Source organism: Cervus canadensis, chromosome 24 (genome assembly GCF_019320065.1).
Source record: "Cervus canadensis isolate Bull #8, Minnesota chromosome 24, ASM1932006v1, whole genome shotgun sequence".
Lineage (NCBI taxonomy): Eukaryota > Metazoa > Chordata > Mammalia > Artiodactyla > Cervidae > Cervus > Cervus canadensis.
This window is the reverse complement of record NC_057409.1, coordinates 22955640-22974714: the sequence shown is the minus strand read 5'-3', so window position 1 is coordinate 22974714 and position 19075 is coordinate 22955640. Positions and strand designations below refer to the sequence as shown.

The following is a 19075-nucleotide window of genomic DNA, read 5'->3' as shown; positions in this document are numbered from 1 at the left end:
CTATGAACACAATATCACATTTTGTTGACTATATTTTGTTATTTAGTACAGAATACTTATGGATACATTCCATTACCTATGTTCAACATAGGGGATGAAACATAAGGAATTATAAGTTAAAGGCCAACTCTCCTCTAAGCGTTAAATCTGCTCAAGGAGGGAGTTCCCTGGTGGTCCGGTGGCTAAGACTCCGTGTTCCCAATGCAGGGGGGCCTGGGGTTTGATCTCTGGTTGGGGAACTAGATCCCATATGCCATAACTAAAGAATTGACACACGCCTCAACTAAGAGTTCACAGGCCGCAACTAAAGATCCTGTGTGCCAAGACTAAGACCCACTGCAGCCAAATAAATAAATAAATATTTCTAAAAATTACATTAAAGCCTGTTCAAGGATTCTACTCTATTTGCAAACAGGACAGTAAAAGCCAAGGCACTTGAAGATGAGGGTGTCAGGCAGCACCTTCCTTCACTCAAAGCGATTAACAAACTAAGCTCCCTATCTGTGTGGCTTTAAGGGTCTAAAGATCAGAATGCTGATATATTCTAAAACTCCCAAAAATCAACCCCAAAAGTTGTAGTCACAATGCGCCGGTAGTTCAATGGAGGGGTCAGGGGACATGCTCTTGCCTGTGTCTTCTTGAAAGAAGAATGATTTCAGACAGCAGAGAAGCTGCTGTGAGCGGAAAACCTTAAAGTCATCTCTTCCAAAATTCAATCATCTAACCTGAAAAAATCATGCTTTAACTTCATGAAGCTTCAGAATGATAAACTAGCCCAAGGTCAAAATGGGACCTAGCTAGACCCCAGGAACTTTGAAACACAGTAGTATTTCCTTTGAGGACAAACAACAGCACTACCATCTGGTCTGCAGCCAGCTCAAGCGGACACACTAGAAAATTGGCAAGACTTACACTATTTGTTGGGGGTGTTTCACCTGAAAATTGTTTATCACATTCAGGCTGAGAGAAGACCATCCTTGCTTGCGAATCAGGTTCCAAATCAGGCAGCTGACCTTGATAGCTGGCTCTCCTTCTGTACTCACACGTTCTATCTAGAATTCCTTTCTCTTTTTCCAGGCATACTCCTTTACTTTCTTGGGTGACAAATTAAAATCTCCCACTTCTGAGATAAAATCAAAACAATATTAAGTTCAACTCCTAATACTCCAGCACTCTCAAGAAACTACGTATTAAACAAAGTTGTATAGCTTCTATTAAGTAATACAGAAATTTGTTTTGTATTTAGGATAAGTCTCCTTGGTTTAAAAAATGGTTATCAAAACAGGCTTAAGTTGGGCTGTTTTATTTTTAAAAATCAACAAATTCCACAGACTAAAAAAATTTACTATTCAGCAAATTGGAAACAAAATCTACTGTTCACAACAATACAGTTTAGCAACATTTTAGAGGCACAAACTATTAAAAATTCCTGAATGATATTAATAAACCATATCAAAGCATCAAGATCAGATGGCTTTATTTTTACAAAAACCACCTTCATGAATGTCTAAGCCATGTTCTATGTGTTACTCGAGCAACTCTTTGCGACCCCATAGACTGGAGCCCGCCAGGCTCCACTGTCCATGGGATTCTCCAGGCAAGAATACTGGAGTGGGTTGCCATTTCCTTCTCCAGGGATCAAACCTTGGCCTCCCGCATTGTGGGCAGATTGTTTATCATCTGAGCCACTAGGGAAGCCATGCTCTGCACCGAGATAAAACAGCTTCCTTTTCCTTCACTGTTTTGACAACTTACACCCACTCACTTAAACTCACTGTATGTTTTGCTTGCTGCTTATTCTACCCATTTTTCTAGTAGAGGGATTTTCTTTGATAGTCTAAGACTGTGTCAATGTAGATTAAAAAAAATTTTAGAAACATATTCATTTTGCCAAGCTCTATGTTTAGGTTATTTTAAAAACAATAGCCTGAAACTTTTCCAAAAGGTACTTAGAAAGGAAATGTGTCATTTCTTCCAGAGACTACATAAGTGCTTTTTAAAACTTCCTACACTCCTGCTGATCCTGTGGAGGGCTCTACCATCAGTCTGCTTTGCCCTCCTAGTCTGAGAAGCACGAACTCATGTGGGGCTGCAGAGTTTTTCATGGAGAGAGGAAAACAGGTCTCTTTGTAAGACTATAGCCCTACTGTATCCACACCAAACCATCATCCGATTTGTGTTGCTGTTCACACCAGTGGATCATCATCCATTTAATTTCTGGGAAAATGAAAATGCCAAAGCTGGATTGTATTTCTTTATTTTAAATATTTTAGACTGAAACTGCTGAGCAGGGCTAAGCAAGAAACAACTGAGAACAACAATAACGTACCATTTCCAGGGTTCTCATGATTTTTTGTCAGCACTGTACATTAGAACTACTTCTGTGGCAAGAATCCTGTTCCCTTGAGTGAGAAACACATTACCTACCTAATAATAACAATAGTAATGATGATGATGATGATAAAAGCAACAATAAATTGATTTAGGAATTCCAGGCTTGGCAACTGATTCTGCAGAAATTTTTTAACAGATGAAAAGAAAAGAACTATGTATTTTAAAAAGTTCATATGAGCCTTATTCAAAGGAGTAAAAATTAAGGGAAAATGCCATATAATCAAACGGGTTAATGACATTATTAATTCAATAGCCTATATAGTCACTAAAATGAGTTATGATGACCATGTAAGCATGAAGAAATGTTTACAATTTTTTTAAGCATAATAAAAGATGATGGAACTAAATTGCACAGCCACGCTGAGTCAGTCTGGGCAGAGAGGGCAAGAAGGCTGATGAGGGGCAGAAAGAGAGAAGTGAACAGGTCTTTGAGGCAGACTAGGATTTTGGCTTCTGAGGAGGGCAGGGTGGGGAGTGGTCCCCAGAGAAAAGATGGAGCAGCCGAGAAGCAGGAGGACGGCAGGGCCGACAACTAGGAAACACTTTGTCATGAGCTTGGGGCCTCCCTGGTGCTCAGACAGTAAAGAATCCACCTGCAATGGAGGATGCCTGGGTTCCATCCCTGGGTCAGGAAGATCCCCTGGAGGAGGAAATGGCAACCCACTCCGGAATGTTTGCCTGGAGAACCCCATGGACAGAGGAGCCTGGTGGGCTACAGTCCATGGGGTCGCACAGAGTCAGAAACAGCTGAGCGACTAACACTTTCATAAGCCCTGAGATACACAGGACTTATTCTGTCTGATTTTCAAGTGTGGCTATCTCAAATTCTAAGTGTGAAAACCGTCCACTCCCTGGAAGCATGCTTAACAAACTGTTACCACTGAGAGCAGGAGAGGGTGGGGAGTGGAACAGGGTCAGCCTGAAGCTCTGGGCAGCAGCAGGCTCCAGAAGCAGTGCACGCGTGCTCACTCGCTCCGTGTGTCTCTGGTCACAGTCTGTGAACCCAGGGACTGTAGCCCGCCAGGCTCTGTCCGTGGGGTTCTCCAGGCAAGAATACTGGAGTGGGCTGCCATTTCCTCCTCCAGGGGGTCTTCCCGATCCAGGGACCAAACCTGCATCTTCTGCAGCTCCTACACGGGTAGGAGGATTACCACTGAGCCACCTGGGAAGCAGAGGCAGTTTCAAACAGGACGCAACCACTTTCTTTTCAGTGCGGCAGACTCTAAGAGGCTCTGTGGCCCCTCGGAGTCCGTCTGATGTATCCATGGAGGTCAGCATAGAGGGGTGAGGAGGGCGTGGACATAAGGGCGAGAGGTGTCGGGTGGATGGGGCCTTGAGAGCAACAGTTACTCCCTGGGATCTGTGAGCAGGGGCAGAGCTGAGCAGGGAAGTCTGGGGCAGAAAGGCAGGAAAGAGAAGGCACCAAAAGGCAGGGACTCACTGGCCTGAAAATTACAAGGCAATAAACTGTGACTCTGTGCATTCAATATCACAGTAATCCAAGTCTATGCCCCAACCACTAATGCCGAAGACGCTGAAGTTGAACTATTCTACAATGACCTACAAGACCTTCTAGAACTAACACCAAAAAAAGATGTCCCTTTCATCATAGGGGACTGGAATGCAAAAGTAGGAAGTCAAGAGATACCTAGAGTAACAGGCAAGTTTGGCCTTGGAGTACAAAATTAAGCAGGGCAAAGGCTAGTCCAGTTTTGCCAAGAGAACCCTCTGGTCATAGCAAACACCCTCCTCCAACAACACAAGAGACGACTCTACACATGGACATCACCAGATGGTCAATACCAAAATCAGACTGATTATATTCTTTACAGTCAAAGATGGAGAAGCTATATACAGTCAGCAAAAACAAGACTGGGAGCTGACTGTGGCTCAGATCATGAACTCCTAATTGCCAAATTAAGACTTAAATTGAAGGAAGTAGGGAAAACCACTAGACCATTCAGGAATGACCTAAATCAAATTCCTTAGGATTATATAGTAGAAGTGACAAACAGATTCAAGGGTTGAGATCTGATAGAATGCCTGAAGAACTATGGATGGAGGTTCGTGACATTGTACAGGAGACAGTGATCAAGACCATCCCCAAGAAAAAGAAATGGAAAAAGGCAAAATGGTTGTCTGAGAAGGCCTTATAAATAAATGAGAAAAGAAGAGAAGCTAAAGGCAAAGGAGAAAAGGAAAGATACACCTATCTGAATGCAGAGTTCCAAAGAATAGCAAAGAGAGGTAAGAAAGCCTTCCTCGGTGATCAGTGCAAAGAAACACAGGAAAACAATAGAATGGGAAAGACTAGAGATCTATCTCTTGAAGAAAATTATATATAACAAGGGAACATTTCATGCAAAGAGGGGCACAATAAAGGATAGAAACAGTATGGGCCTAACAGAAGTAGAAGATACTAAGAAAAGGTGACAAGAATACACAGAAGAACTATACAAAAAAGATCTTAATGAGCCAGATAGCCACGACTGTGTGATTACTCACCTAGAATCAGACATCCTGGAATGGGAAGTCAAGTGGATCTTATGAAGCATCACTACGAACAAAGCTAGTGAAGGTGATGGAATTCCAGCTGAGCTATTTCAAGTCCTAAAAGATGATGCTATTAAAGTGTTGCACTCAATATGCCAGCAAATTTGGAAAACTCAGTAGTGGCCTCAGGACTGGAAAAGGTCAGTTTTCATTCCAATCCCAAAGAGAAACAATGCTAAAGAATGTTCAAACTACTGCACAATTGCACTCATCTCACATGCCAGCAAAGTAATGCTCAAAATTCTCCAAACTAGGCTTCAACAGTACGTGAACCAAGAACATCCAGATGTTCAAGTTGCACTTAGAAAAGGCAGAGAAACCAGAGATCAAATTTCCAACTTCTGCTGTATCACAGCAAAAGCAAGAGAATTCCAGAAAAACATGTACTTCTGCTTCACTGACAATGCTAAAGCTTTTGACTGTGTGGATCACAACAACCTGTGGAAAATTCTCAAAGAGGTGGGAATACCAGACCACTTTAACTGCCTCCTGAGAAATCTGTATGCAGGTCAAGAAGCCACAGTTAGAACCGGACACAGAACAATGGGCTGGTTCCAAACTAGGAAAGGAGTAGGTCAAGGCTGTATATTGTCACCCTGCTTGTTTAACTTATATACAGAGTACATCATGTGAAATGCTGGGCTGGATTAAGCACAAGCTGGAATCAAGATGGCTGGGAGAAATATTAATAACCTCATATATGCAGATGACACCACTCTAATGGCAGAAAGTGAAGAAGAACTCAAGAGCCTCTTGATGAAAGCAAAATAGGAGAGTGAAAAAGCTGGCTTAAAACTCAACATTCAAAAAACTAAAAGATCATGGCATCTGGTCCCATCATTTCATGGCAAATAGATGGGGAAACAGTGGAAATAGTGACAGACTTTCTTTTCTTGGGCTCCAAAATACCTGCAGATGGTGAGTACAGCCATGAAATTAAAAGATGCTTGCTCCTTGGAAAAAAAGCTATGACAAACCTAGACAGTATATTAAAAAGCAGAGACATGACTTTGCCAACAAAGGTCCATCTAGTCAAAGCTATGGTTTTTCCAATAGTCACATATGGATGTGAGAGTTGGACTATAAAGAAAGCTGAGTGCCGAAGAATTGATGCTTTTGAACTGTGGTGCTAGAGAAGACTCTTGAGGGTCCCTTGAACTGCAAGAAGATCCAACCAGTCCATCCTAAAAGAGATCAGTCCTGAACATTCATTGGAAGTACCTTACTAGAGTAGATACATAAAAATCAGACTAAAACCAACAGGTTTAAGAAAGAAGCACCTATTCCAGGGAAATGAATCTGTGACCTGCTCACAGATACTCCTGATGAGGAAAAGAGGTTCCTTTGATCTTTTCCAGCCCCTTGGTTTCACTCTGTCAAAGAACTGATCAAAAGCGAGTTACAAACATACTTTAGGAAATCACCAAGTTTATAAAATCTCATTTACATATGCTACAACACAGTAGAGAAAAGCCAGATTAAAGCATAATTTTCCTCCTGAAAAGCACTGGCTCTCAAACCAGGAGGCACCTTGGGCAAGACATGATTAATACTGTTTTCAAACCTATCGCTCAATGAGAACATACATTTGGGTTCAGTAATATATTATTTTCTGGTATGATTACTTTGAAAATCATGCCCATACTTTGATAAAGAGATTCAAACAGCACACAGGTGTTTCTATAAAATCCCAAAAGGCCAATTTCTACCTTGCCTGATATATCAGCATTTCTAAAACCAGCTCTTTCAAAAAGCTCTCCAAAAACACCCTGATCATCCCCAAAAAGCTCTCCAAAAAACACCCTGATCATCCCCAAATAGCTCTCCAAAAAACACCCTGATCATCCCCAAATAGCTCTCCAAAAAACACCCTGATCATCCCCAAAAAGCTCTCCAAAAAACACCCTGATCATCCCCAAACAGCTAAATTAAAGCAATTTAGTCATCTTTAAATTGTAAACTGATACACAGGGCTTATTCATTGAATTGGCTTAAAAGAACACAGAATATAGCATGTGTTACAAATTAAGCCCCAAGCCTGTTTCCTGATTTCTTTTAAACTTGGGGAAAAAAGTAAGTTTGGGGAAACCTGATTTTCCAGTCGCTCTTAGGATTAATGATGTTATTTTATACCTTGGTAAATGACCAAACATTTGTGTTACCTACTACAAAGGATGTTTTTTCCTAGTCTGACAGTACCTCCAGGGTTACAGATAAAAATGTGCAATTCTGATAGCCCAAGTAATTTCTTCTGATATAACACTAAGATGTTAGCCTAAAAGGGAGAGGAGGAGAGGATGTGGTACAATCTTGTTTCAGTCGCTTCACTCGTACCCGACTCTTTTGTGACCCCATGGACTGTAGCCCACCAGGCTCCTCTGTCCACGGGATTTCCCAGGCAAGAATACTGGAGTGGGTTGCCAGTTCCTCCTCCAGGGGATCTTCCCTACCACGGCATCGAACCCACGTCTCCTATATTGTCAGCTGGGTTCCTTAACAATGAGCCACCAGAGAAGCCCTAATGGTTCTATCTGCTTTTATCAAATAAACAGCAGTTTCCTTCCAGCCACGTCTCTTGAACTTTGCCTTATTCATTACTAGGGCAGAAAGCAGCCTTCCTCTTTGAATAACAAAGGGGGAAAACACTAGATTTTTACTGAATTAACAACTGAAAGGCAGGGGAACTAGTCTTTTTTGTATAAAGGAAAATCAGATTAGCTTAGACAATTTAAATTTCCATCCCCTTCTACAGTCTAGGGAAGGAATCCTGTCCACGACGACAGTGACCCTCAGACTGCTGATTCTGTCACCGGCAGACTTTTACCCAGGGGCAAAGGACACATGCACCTTTGCCAGCCCCTAAATTAGAATAATGGCTCCACAAGCCGGGTGGCTGGGTCTTCTACCTGAGAACATGTTTTCTTTCTGACTTAAGGAACCATTCCTGTTGCTATGTTTCCACTGTCAGCCTCAAAATTATCTTTTGTGACCTCTGTGCTACCCAGGAGGGTAAAACCTATTACAACCTCTGAGGAGCAGGAGGAGAGGATGGAGTCAGTCCACGTAGGGTCCATGCAACATTAACTTCCGAATTAAAAAAAAAAACAAAAAAACGTTCCAAACTCTTCACACCCTTGAAACACAAGGGCAAACAAAAGAAAAACAGCTGGAGACAGTGAAGCTATTTCGCAATTCTGGTCCAAGCTTCTTCCAGATTTATTTATTGAGGATTTTCTCAAACTAACATTTGAGCGACTTCCCTGGGGGTCCAGGGATTAAGATTCTGAGCTCCCGATGCAGAGGGCCTGGGTTTGATCCCTGGTCAAGGAACTAAATGCCACAAGCCACAACCAAGAGTTTGCATGCCACAACTAAGACCTGGCATGGCCAAATAAATAAATATGGGGAAAAAAAATGAAACAAAAACCAAACTGCCATTTGAGAGACCACTGACCTCCTGCTTTCCTTCTGGGAGTCTGGGATTTTGGCACATGTGAGGCAGAGGCTGCCTTCAGGAACATCCCCCAGTGAGAGCCTGGGTAGCCTGAGCCTCTAACCAGCTTGCAGGTAGCCAGTGTGAGTATTTCACACGTGCAGGGATAACTCCTGGCTGGGGGAATGGAACATCTCCTGAGAGTCTCTACAGGGCCGGGACTCCTGGAAGCTCACGCCTGGTTTCCTCTGGACTTCACCCCATACCTTTCCCTTCATCGATTTTGTTTCCTGTCCTCCCACTGTAATACATCGCGGCCGGGAGGATGACCACACAATGGCAGTCCTCGTCCTGAATCCAGGAACCCGGCAGTGGTCTGGGGGTTCCCTAACACAGCGAGCAGGGCAAGGACTTTTATAAATAGAAACATGGGACTGACATGACTTGTAAGCGACCAAACGCGGAAATGCTGAAAAGGCATGACTCAAAGACAGTTATAAGATCTAAGGTCTGTAAGGGACCCCCGAAGTAGAAGCTCTCAGTTTATACACAAAACCAGAAAGTTAACTGCTATATTTTTGTTGTCTCGCAGTGCCTAAAAATAGACTCTTTCATTTGTGTTACAAAATAAAGTGAAGAAGTGAGAAGTCAGAAGCCTGGACAGGAAAGCATCTATTGCTCTGAAACTATTCTATTCAGGCAAGAGATTTTTCACTTTATTTGCACACACACATATATACCAGGGGCTTCCTATGTGGCTCAGTGGTAAAGAACACACCTGCAATGCAGGAGACGCCAGAGATGCCAGAGTCAGACACAACTGAGCACGCACGCACATGCATACTCAAAAGTCACAGTAAGCAAAGACATGTTTAGCTTCTGATGAGATTAAAGCAATTAAGTGCAAAATAAATGGGATGGAAAATAATAATAGCCAACACACATGAAGTGCCTCCTCTGTGCCAGGTACAGTTCAAAGTGCTTTACATGTGAATTCATCTAATTCCCACAATTAGGAGCCTGGAGCCTTATTTATCTCCATTTTACAGATGACAAAACTACAACACTGGGAGAAAAAAGTAACCTGCCCAAGGTCACATGGCTAGGATTCAAACTCAGGCATCCAAGATTCAGAATCTGTTCTAAACTATGCTATAAAAGAAAATGATCTTAATGAAAACCCACTCCTAACGACACAGCAACAGACGCTTTCCTGCCCAGGCTTCCAACATCTCACTTCTTCACTTCATTGTGTAACACAAATGAAAGTCTATTTTTAGGCACTGCAAGACAACAAAAATACAGCAGTTAACATTCTGGTTCTCTGTATAAACTGAAAACTTCCAGCGACACCAGGTTTCCTCCCAAGGATAACACTTAAAAATCAAGTTGCTTGTTTATTTAGCATTGTTTCTATGAGAACATCTACTAAATATACAGTTTTCCTTCAACCCATCTTAATATGCTTACAAATGTCTAAAAGGAAACAAACAAACAAACAAAAATAAACAGCTAATGTAATGGGGGGGGGGGGGGGAGGAAGATGCTACCAAAAATATTTTAAAAGTTGGTCTTCTGTGATCTCTATTGCTTACCAGCCTAAGTGCAATATCCTAAAATATACGCAATCTCTCTTTGTTTGACTTAGGCCAAACAAAACAGTTTCTTGCAGAAATCAACCTTGACCTTTAGGCCCCTGAAACAGTAGTATCAGCAAGCAGCTCTCCAAACTCTATTTTTCAAAAATGAAGATAGCTAGCCCACAGCCTGAACTTACTGGTAAGACTTTTAGTAAGATTTTACCTTTAAAAAAATGCTATCTATCCTTTTCAACCAACTGTCTAAATTGTTGGTGCAACTCAAAGCAAAGAAGTTCAGAAAGCAAACGTGTCCGGGGAATCATTTCCTGTTGCCTCACATTTCAGTTCTGTCCTGAAAGTACAGTCTCACTTTGTTTCTCTGACCAGGAAAATGACTGCTGCAGCTAAATTCTGAAATGTAATACTGAGGTTATTACTTTTATTTTTACAGTTTCCTGACTAGAAAGACAGTCATACTCCACTGACTCCAGAATATCATTTTTTCACTTTACCAGTGCATCAATTTTCTACGCTGCCTGCTCAGATATTCTAGTTCCAACGTGCAACTAACTGAAAACTAAAATTTAAAAATACTAAGGTTTCATGAAGAACGAAGCTTAAACAAAGGAATCTGTGTGTGTGTGCTTAGTCGTTCAGATGCGTCCAACTCTGAGACCCCATGGACTGTAGCTCGCCAAGCTCCTTTGTCCATGGGACTTCCCAGGCAATAAATACTAGAGTGGGTTGTGATTTCCTCCTCAAGGATCTTCCTGACGCAGGGATTGAACCCACATCTCCTGCACTGGCAGGCAGATTCTTTTATCACTGAGCCACCTGGGAAGCCTCAACAAAATACAAATGAATGCATGTGAAAGAGCAGCACCATTCTCTGTCAACCCTTCAGGGCACAGTAATCCCTGAAGGTTTCCGATTAGACCCCTAAACTTGCTGCCCAAACCATTAGCAGTGACTCCAGGTCCCATGGAATTAAGCTGAATCCTCCATATTAGTTTATTACTCCTTGGGGGAATTCTCTGTATTTAGCACTATCAGATGTAGTTTGGTTTTACTAGGAAATAGATGGGTATATGTAAATGGCTCCAGGCAAATACATCCCATAAACTGACCAAAAAAAAAAAAAAAGAGGATAAGGTATAAACAATATTCTTTCCCGGTGCCTCTCCACAGACAAGCACGATGAATAATTCTTTTGCATAAAGCAATGGACCTCCAAGTGTGACCAGCAGCATCAGCGTGGACATCACTGGGAACCTGACAGAAAGGGAAACTCTGGGGCCCAGCCCCAGACTTACTGAACCAGGATCTTTGTGCTTTAACAAGATCCCTCTCCAGGTGACACTGATGCACATGCAAGCTTTGAGAACCACTGTCTAGACAAATCAGACAAACAAGTGCATTAAGCCTAGACAAGGGTTTCTCCAACTCGGCATTAATGACACTTGGGGCTGGACAATCCTTTCCATGAGGGACTGTCCTGAGTGTTACAGGCTGTTCAACATCCTCTACCCACTAGATTCCAGAGTACCCTCCCCCAGTTATGACAACCAAAATATCTCCAGATATTGCCTAATGTTCCCCTCCCCCCAGAGGACAGCGGCGGGGGCAGGGGAGGGTGGGGGGAGGGCAAAAGGCAGAATCCTAGCATTTTACACTTGCTGCTGGTGTAGTCAACCACTGACACTGCCTTAACTCAGCGTCTCCAAACATGCAGGGCCAGGTACATGGCAGAAAGAACCAGGGCCTCAGAGTCAGACCTGGGTTCAAATCTCATTCCCGTCATTTACTGGCAATGTGACCTTGGGCATTAATAATTACTTCAGTGCCCCTTGCGCCCCAGTTTTCTAAATGGCCAAATGCCCATTACACCTACACTATGTTCCATAAAAGTCCCCGTGGGACCCGCAATAAAATGCATTGGTATCTCTGCAGTAAAACAAATGAATACTCATGCCACATGGAATAAATGAAGATTACAAATACTCTCAACTACGGAGATCAAGTTTTAGCACCAATGAGTTTTCAGGCCTAACTCACAAAAACAAACAAAAACACCTCTGACTTTTACAATACCTTCAATTTTGGAACTGTCGATAAGAGAAAGTGACTGAACCCACCTCACAGGCAGATGTGAGGACTGGATGCAGTTACATACATTGGTCCAATTCTGTACTGAAAGAGGGAGGGGACTTTTAAAAGGTTAACTTTGCTATTTTTAAAGCACAAATTCTGGAGGACTTCCCTGATGGTCCACAGTCCCAATACAGCGGTCCTGGGATGGATCCCCGGTCACGGAGTTAGATCCCACATGCCACAACTAAAAAGAACTCACAGGGGTCTTCCAGGTGGTGCAGTGGTAAAGAATCCGCCTGCCAATGCAGGAGAAGCAAGAGATGCAGGTTAGATCCCTAGGTCGCGAAGATTCCCTGGAGGAGGAAATGGCAACCCAGTCCAATATTCTTACCTGGACAATCCCAGGGACAAAGGGGCCAGGCGGGCTACAGCCCATGAGGTCACAAAGAGTCAGACATGACAGAGTGATCAAGCACACACATGATGCACCTAAGACCCCCTCGTGCCAAGTAAACGAATAAATATTTTGAAAAAAAGAAAGATTTCAAGTACACATTCTGATGGTGTCTTTGCTTGCTCTAAACTCTTTGATGGTCCCCCACTGCTCACAAACTGAAGTCCAAATCTTAACAGTGGCACACAAGGAAGATCCTTCTATAACAGGACACTGGGCCTTCCAGCTCTCAGTACACTTTCTGCTCTGGGCATCTAGAAATAACCATGGTTCTGTACCGCCTGCGATTCCCTCCTGTCCTTTCCCTCTGCCTGGACCAGGGTCACAGAGACCCCACCTTTCATCAATGATATCTCCTCCAGGAGGCTTTTCTTGAAACCCAGCGCTCACCCAAGGACCCTCCTTCCCTTCTGTCTCCCCAGCACCCAGGGAGTGGAGAGCACAGGCCATCTCTTCACCACACCATCCAGCCCTTTGCGAACAGCAATTTCAGCGTCCGTGTTTTCTACCCACAGATCTAAGATGGGCCTGGCACACAGTAAATGCCCAATAAATGCTTGTTTGATGATAAACGGTGGTCAGTGTTCTATTCCCTGGCTGGTTCTATCAGGTTGGAGGCCATAAAATAATGAATCAGAAGTTACATAAGGGCAAGTGCTATGACTTTTGCTCCTTGTTCTGTCTAGGGCCTGGCACTCAATAAGGAGATTGTTTCTGAATCTATAAATGAGTGAATAAACAAACGGTTGAAGAATATGACACAGACTTATGACAATGTAAAAACAAACCACCACATCCAACAACAACAAAAACCTCATAGCCATGTGCTTTCATAAATCTCATAAAGTGTAGAACCTGCTACAAAGAGTGTCCTGCCTCCCAGGAAGTTCCATGGGCCTGAAACACAAATTAGAAACCCGAGGCCCCAACCCCCACCCGGTCCAGTCGTCTGCCAGGACCCTGCTGTGCCTCCATGAAAGTGTCTCCCGGAACACTTCAGTCCCAGAGCAGTTAAGTAATCACTTTCCATAAAACATTGATCAACACTGCTCCTGGCCAGTAATCACAAATACTCAGCAATTTACCCAACACACATGAGTCATTACTAAAATATTTTACTGAACAAAGACAGCTAACTTGTATAAAGTGATGTCTCCATCTATGTTCATATCATGCAAATATCATTATTCTGTCCTTTGTCTTTTTTTTTAAACAGTCCCCTCTTCTCCCTGAGAGGACAGGAGACTTAGCAACTGAACAAGAACAATTTCTGCCTGTGGCTCAGGTACCCCAGTTTCCTACTCCTTCCCAGTGACACACCCACATCCAGGTTTAACCAATCACTCTCCACCTCGTTTGCGGTTAGTTACTCCTAAATTGCCTGCTCACAACAAACTCAACTCAAAAGCAAAATACAAAGGTCAAATAGGCGCCGGGGGTTTCAGGTTTCCTCTTCTCAGTGGGAGCAGGCCCTCAAAACTACTGACTACAAAAACTATTGAGGAAAGGCTGTACCTTGCCTCCCACTTTAACAAAACAGCAGAACCCTCCTTCTTCCAGAAAGACTTTCCACTTTTGCAGTATCACCGTTTAAGAACACTCACTGCAGCAAGCAAACAGTTTCTCTCAAAAACATCAGTCATTTCCTCCAAATTCCCACAGTAAAGCCACTAACCTTTGAAACTTTCAAGGGTTTACAAAACCCTAAAGTTACAACACAAACAATCTCTCTCCCATCCAATCACAAAACCCTGGAAAGACCAGAGAGCTGGACTGGGGAATCTTGGGGTGCATTTCTGTGCCTCCCCACGAACCTCAGTTGCCTCTTGGGGAGAATGAGAAAATCGCACCGGATCAGTGTTTCCCAAAGTATGATGAGCAAGACGCCCCGTTAACAAGACAGAGCTGACTTTAGGTGCACATAGATGAACGTTTTAGCCATCAATTTTTTATGGCAAGGGATAACTGGTTTTCCATTAACAGTGGAAATATCAAATTTCTTTAAAAATAACAGCATTTTTATTATTCTTAGAGTCTTTTTTTAAGTGAGTCACTTTTGGGGGGGGGGACACACATTGTTTTGTAAATAACAATTCAGGTGGTTCTAACAGCTGTGGAAAAGTAACTGATCTAGAGACCTGGTGAGCGCCCAAAGAGAGGTGTAAACCCCAGTATAGGGCAGAAGTGTGCTGAAGCCCCGGGAGATTTGTTGCAAGAAGGGGATCCTTGGCACCCGGTCCCGCGGGAACCGGAGGCCAGTCCTGGCTCCCAGAGAAGGCGGCCTGGAACGGACAGCGGAGGGGACGCTTCCAGCTCTGGGCAAAGGAGAGTTGGGGTAAGCGGGGGTCCCGGGCTCGAAGGGCATACCATGGGGGGTCTCGGACCAGAGGGGCGCGGCGGGGATGAGGGTCTCGGGCTGGGGGAGTGCAGTGGCCGGGGGTTGGGACAGGTGTCCCGGACCGGGAAGTGCGAAGCACGGACCGGGGTCGGGGACCAGAGAAGCGCGGCGGCGGGACGAGACTAGAGGAACCCCACGGGCGGGAACTCGAGGGAGGGGGTCCCGGCGACCCAGACGGGCTGGCGGGGGCCGACGGGCCGCGGGACCCGGGGGCCGTAGACGCCCCCACGCGGAGAGGGCCGCGGCCGGCGACCCCCACGGCCCCCACACCCGGGCGCCGGTGGAATCCGGGCAGCCCTCGTCGCGCCTCGGCCCCGCCGCGCACCAGCCGCCGGCCCTACCTGTCTTCGCTGGCCGTGATCACTCCGTCCTCCTTGGGGATGAGCAGCGCGGCCGTGACGGTGTCCTGGTGCCCCTCGATCTTGCTCAGCAGCACCGGGCGGCTGCTCTGCGGCCTGGAGTGGATCTCGGCCGCCATGTTCGAGCGGCGGCGGCGGTCTCCGCGACGGGCGGCCCATCAGCTGACTGCGGGCGGGCGGGGACCAGTTGGGTTTCGCTTCGGCTCCCTCGGCCGCGTGGGTGCCGCGCCGCCGTAAGCTCCCGAGTGCTTCCGCCGTCTACCGTATTGGCTGAGGAAGCCGCGCAGCTAAAAATTACGTGGCCAGGAGAGAGGCCTGTAAAGGGGCTCGCCTGAGAAGTGGGGGAGGTTACAAAGTTCGAAAAGGAAACTCATGGGTCCAGGAATGGATTGAGCAGTTGGCGGTGAAAAGAAATTGTCCCTTAAACTAGAACCTATCGAAAATAACAATACTATACTGTATCCATTCTAAGAAGCCTTTGTTTGGACCACACTTCCATTCCAGACATGTTAAAGTGCGAAAAATAAGAATGCAATTTAGAATCTTTGAAAGGCACTCACAGAGTGGTGACTGTATACCAAGCACGATCCTAAAATCTTTATTGAGTTCAGTCAGTTCAGTCACTCAGTCGTGTACGGCTCTTTGCGACCCCATGGACTGCAGCACACCAGCCTTCCCTGTCCATCACCAACTCCCGGAGATTGCTCAAACTCATGTCCATTGAGTCGGTGATGCCATCCAACCATCTCATCTTCTGTCGTTCCCTTCTCCTCTTGCCTTCAATCTTTCCCAACATCAGGGTCTTTTCCAACGAGGCAGCTCTTCGCATCAGGTGGCCAAAGTATTGGAGCTTCAACTTCAGCATCAGTCTTTCCAATGAATAGTCAGGACTGATTTCGTTTAGGATTGACTGGTTTGATCTTGCAGTTCAAGGGACTCTCAAGAGTCTCCTCCAATACCACAGTTTAAAAGCATTAATTCTTTGGCCTCAGCTTTCTTTATAGTCCAACTCTCATATCCATACATGACTACTGGAAAACCATAACTTTTTGACATGGGTTATTTTCATCCAGATAACAATTTAAGAGGTGAAGAGGTGAGTGCGCTCGCAGTCTCACTTTGGAAATGAGAAAACTGAACGATGGAGAAGTCGAATCACTTGTTTAAGGTCATAAAGCTATGAGAAAGAGAAAAGCAGCCCTTGACTTCTAGGAGTTGGCCTGGTACTGTCAGCCAGACTTGGGTGTTGCTGGGAGCTGGCTGGATGCTCACAGCTAGTATCTGTGGAGCATAAATGTGCGCATAAATGTTGCTGAACTGAATTTGGATCTGTTAGCCCAAAGCACAGCAAAGCTACTGACACCACACTGTAGTGAAGGAAAGTCAGTATTTATTTGCAGGGTGGCTTCCCTGATGGCTCAAACAGAAAAGAATCTCCCTGCAACACAGGAGACCCAGGTTTGATCTCTGGGTAGAGAAGATTCCCCTCAAAAAGGGAGTGGCTACCCACTCCAGTATTCTTGCCTGGAGAATTCCATGGACAGAGGAGCCTGGTGGGCTACAGTATGTGGGGTCGTAAAAGAAAGAAAAAAAAAAAAATGACCAAGCAACTAAGAGAAGGAGAACAGGCAGCTCACGCTCAAAAGAGCCAACTCCCAGAATGGCTTTCAGGGAAGGTTTTAAAGGCAACATTTGGGTAAGGGTTGCAACTCATGACTTTCTTCTGGTTGCTTGGTGGTGATGCGTTATGTTTAGAAATCTTAATCGTCAGCCTTCTGGTTCTGACTGGTCTAGGGTACACGTGCTTAGAAATCTTAATCGTCAGCCTTCTGGTTCTGACTGGTCTAGGGTACACGTGCTTTTGGTCAGCGTATAGTCACCATTCTCCACCTGGGTGGAGGGGGGGTCTTAGTTTCTGCAAAACAACTCAAAGATATGTATCAGATTGCTAGACTCTCCCTTGAGGAGGAGCGAGGACTGTTATTGCTGAACTATTGTTTAAGCTATTATTACTTTTCTTGCTGGCTGCTTTTCCTTTGTTTCTGTGTTCCCTCAGTCCCCTAATTAGTAACTACTCTTTGGAACTCAGGAAAGGTCAGTGACTAGAGCATTTTTCTATAAGCAAAAAACTGTGGCCCCCCATTTTCTTTAATACTCCTCTTTCCAACTATATTAGTAGATCATTTATTAGAGTATTTCTCTCAGTTAATGAAATACAAAAATAACAGTTCCTTGTGCTTTCTTAAATTTATGTGAATGACATTCCATGAATTTTCAGTATTTCACATGCAGTGTAACACAAAGCCCAATCACAATCCCCTCTCACCTCTTCTGCGAGAACTTGCTTCACCCAGAAATACATCAGCTTGTTTTGCCATGTGTGTCAAATCCCTCTTTTCTTCTCTCCCTGCCCATAGGGAACCCTTTTACAAACGGGAATGAACCATTCAGATTCTTCCTCTTGATTGGTTAAGCTAAGAGATCTGAACTGAGTTGTATGACCTATCAAAGAAAAATGAGAGCTGGACAGGTTAATAACATTCTATTTAGGAACTTTTTAGGAACTATTCCCCTAAAAACAGGGGAAAAGAGACCCCAGCAGAGAACTGGGCTCAGTTTCCAACACAACATGGACAAGTGGTGATTTTTGAACTGTAGTATTGGAGAAGATTCTTGAAAGTCCCTTGGACTGCAAGGAGATCCAACCAGTCCATCCTAAAGGAAATCAGTCCTGAATACATACTGCAAGGACTGATGCTGAAGCTCAAACTCCAGTACTTTGGCCACCTGATGCGAAGAAATGACTCATTGGAAAAGACCCTGATGCTGAGAAAGATTGAAGGCGGGAGGAGAAGGGGACAACAGAGGATGAGATGGCTGGATGGCATCACCGACTGGATGGACATGACTTTGAGCAATCTCCAGGAGTTGGTGATGGACGGGGAAACCTGGTGTGCTGCAGTCCAAGGGGTCGCAAAGAGCTGGATACAACTGAGAGGCTAAACTGAACTGAAGTGGGGATTTAAAGCCAAGGAGTAGGGTAGAGGTTAGTGGCTGGAAACGTACTAGGAGGAAACATCAGGCGTACTAAGGGATTCTGCCTCAACTAAGTTTACAGAATTCGTACAAAAGGCAGGCCAGGGTGATCAGACATAACTGGAGGATAGTAAGGTTTATGAATTTGATAAGATATCAAGGATTGTCAGACATCGGGTGAGGGGAGCCTCTCTAAACTGACTTAACTTTCTTGTTGAAACTGTGATGCAGGTCTGTCAAGGGGACAGACTAGAGCCTGAGGTGGAAGCCTTGTTGAGAAGAGGGCTTAGAGAAGCCAGACTGAAGTTTGGTCAAGGAGAATCTTTGCCAGATCCTAACACTGAAGATTCTTGAGCTAAGTCGTAGCATGCTTTGGGATGGTTTTGGTCACCACCCCCTGTATGTTGTTATGAACCAGTTTTCAGGGAGGTGAATGTGAGTGAGATGTGTCCAGGAAGAAAGGAAGGAAGAAGATTGATTACAGTGGAGGCTGACTACAATAACCTAGGAGAGGAGTAGGCTAGCCATCAGATAGCTCCTGTGGAAATAAACTGAAAGAAGACTTGCCACCTGGACAAAAGAGGGTATTTGTGGAAATAGGAACAACTGAAGACATAGGAGTCCAACTTGGGTGACTATGGGGGATGCCATTAACAAGTAGAGAGATCACAGCAAGAGGTGCTCTTTCAACATCTACATGTTTTGTGGGCAGTTCAAAATTTGAGGATTCAGACAATCTTTTTTGGTGACTTAATATTAAGTTTAAAAAATAAATTA

General features: G+C 44.4%; 1 protein-coding gene across 1 annotated transcript in view; it reads right to left on the bottom strand.

The window, feature by feature from the left end:
• The window catches only part of WDFY1 (WD repeat and FYVE domain containing 1), a 51707-nt gene extending 36255 nt beyond the window's left edge, over positions 1-15452 (bottom strand). The window contains exon 1 of the mRNA XM_043444783.1: positions 15245-15452. Coding sequence (XP_043300718.1) covers positions 15245-15381 — 137 coding nt within the window. The 5' untranslated portion in view covers positions 15382-15452. The remainder of the gene's footprint in view (positions 1-15244) is intronic.
• Between the last annotated feature and the right edge of the window lie 3623 nt (positions 15453-19075).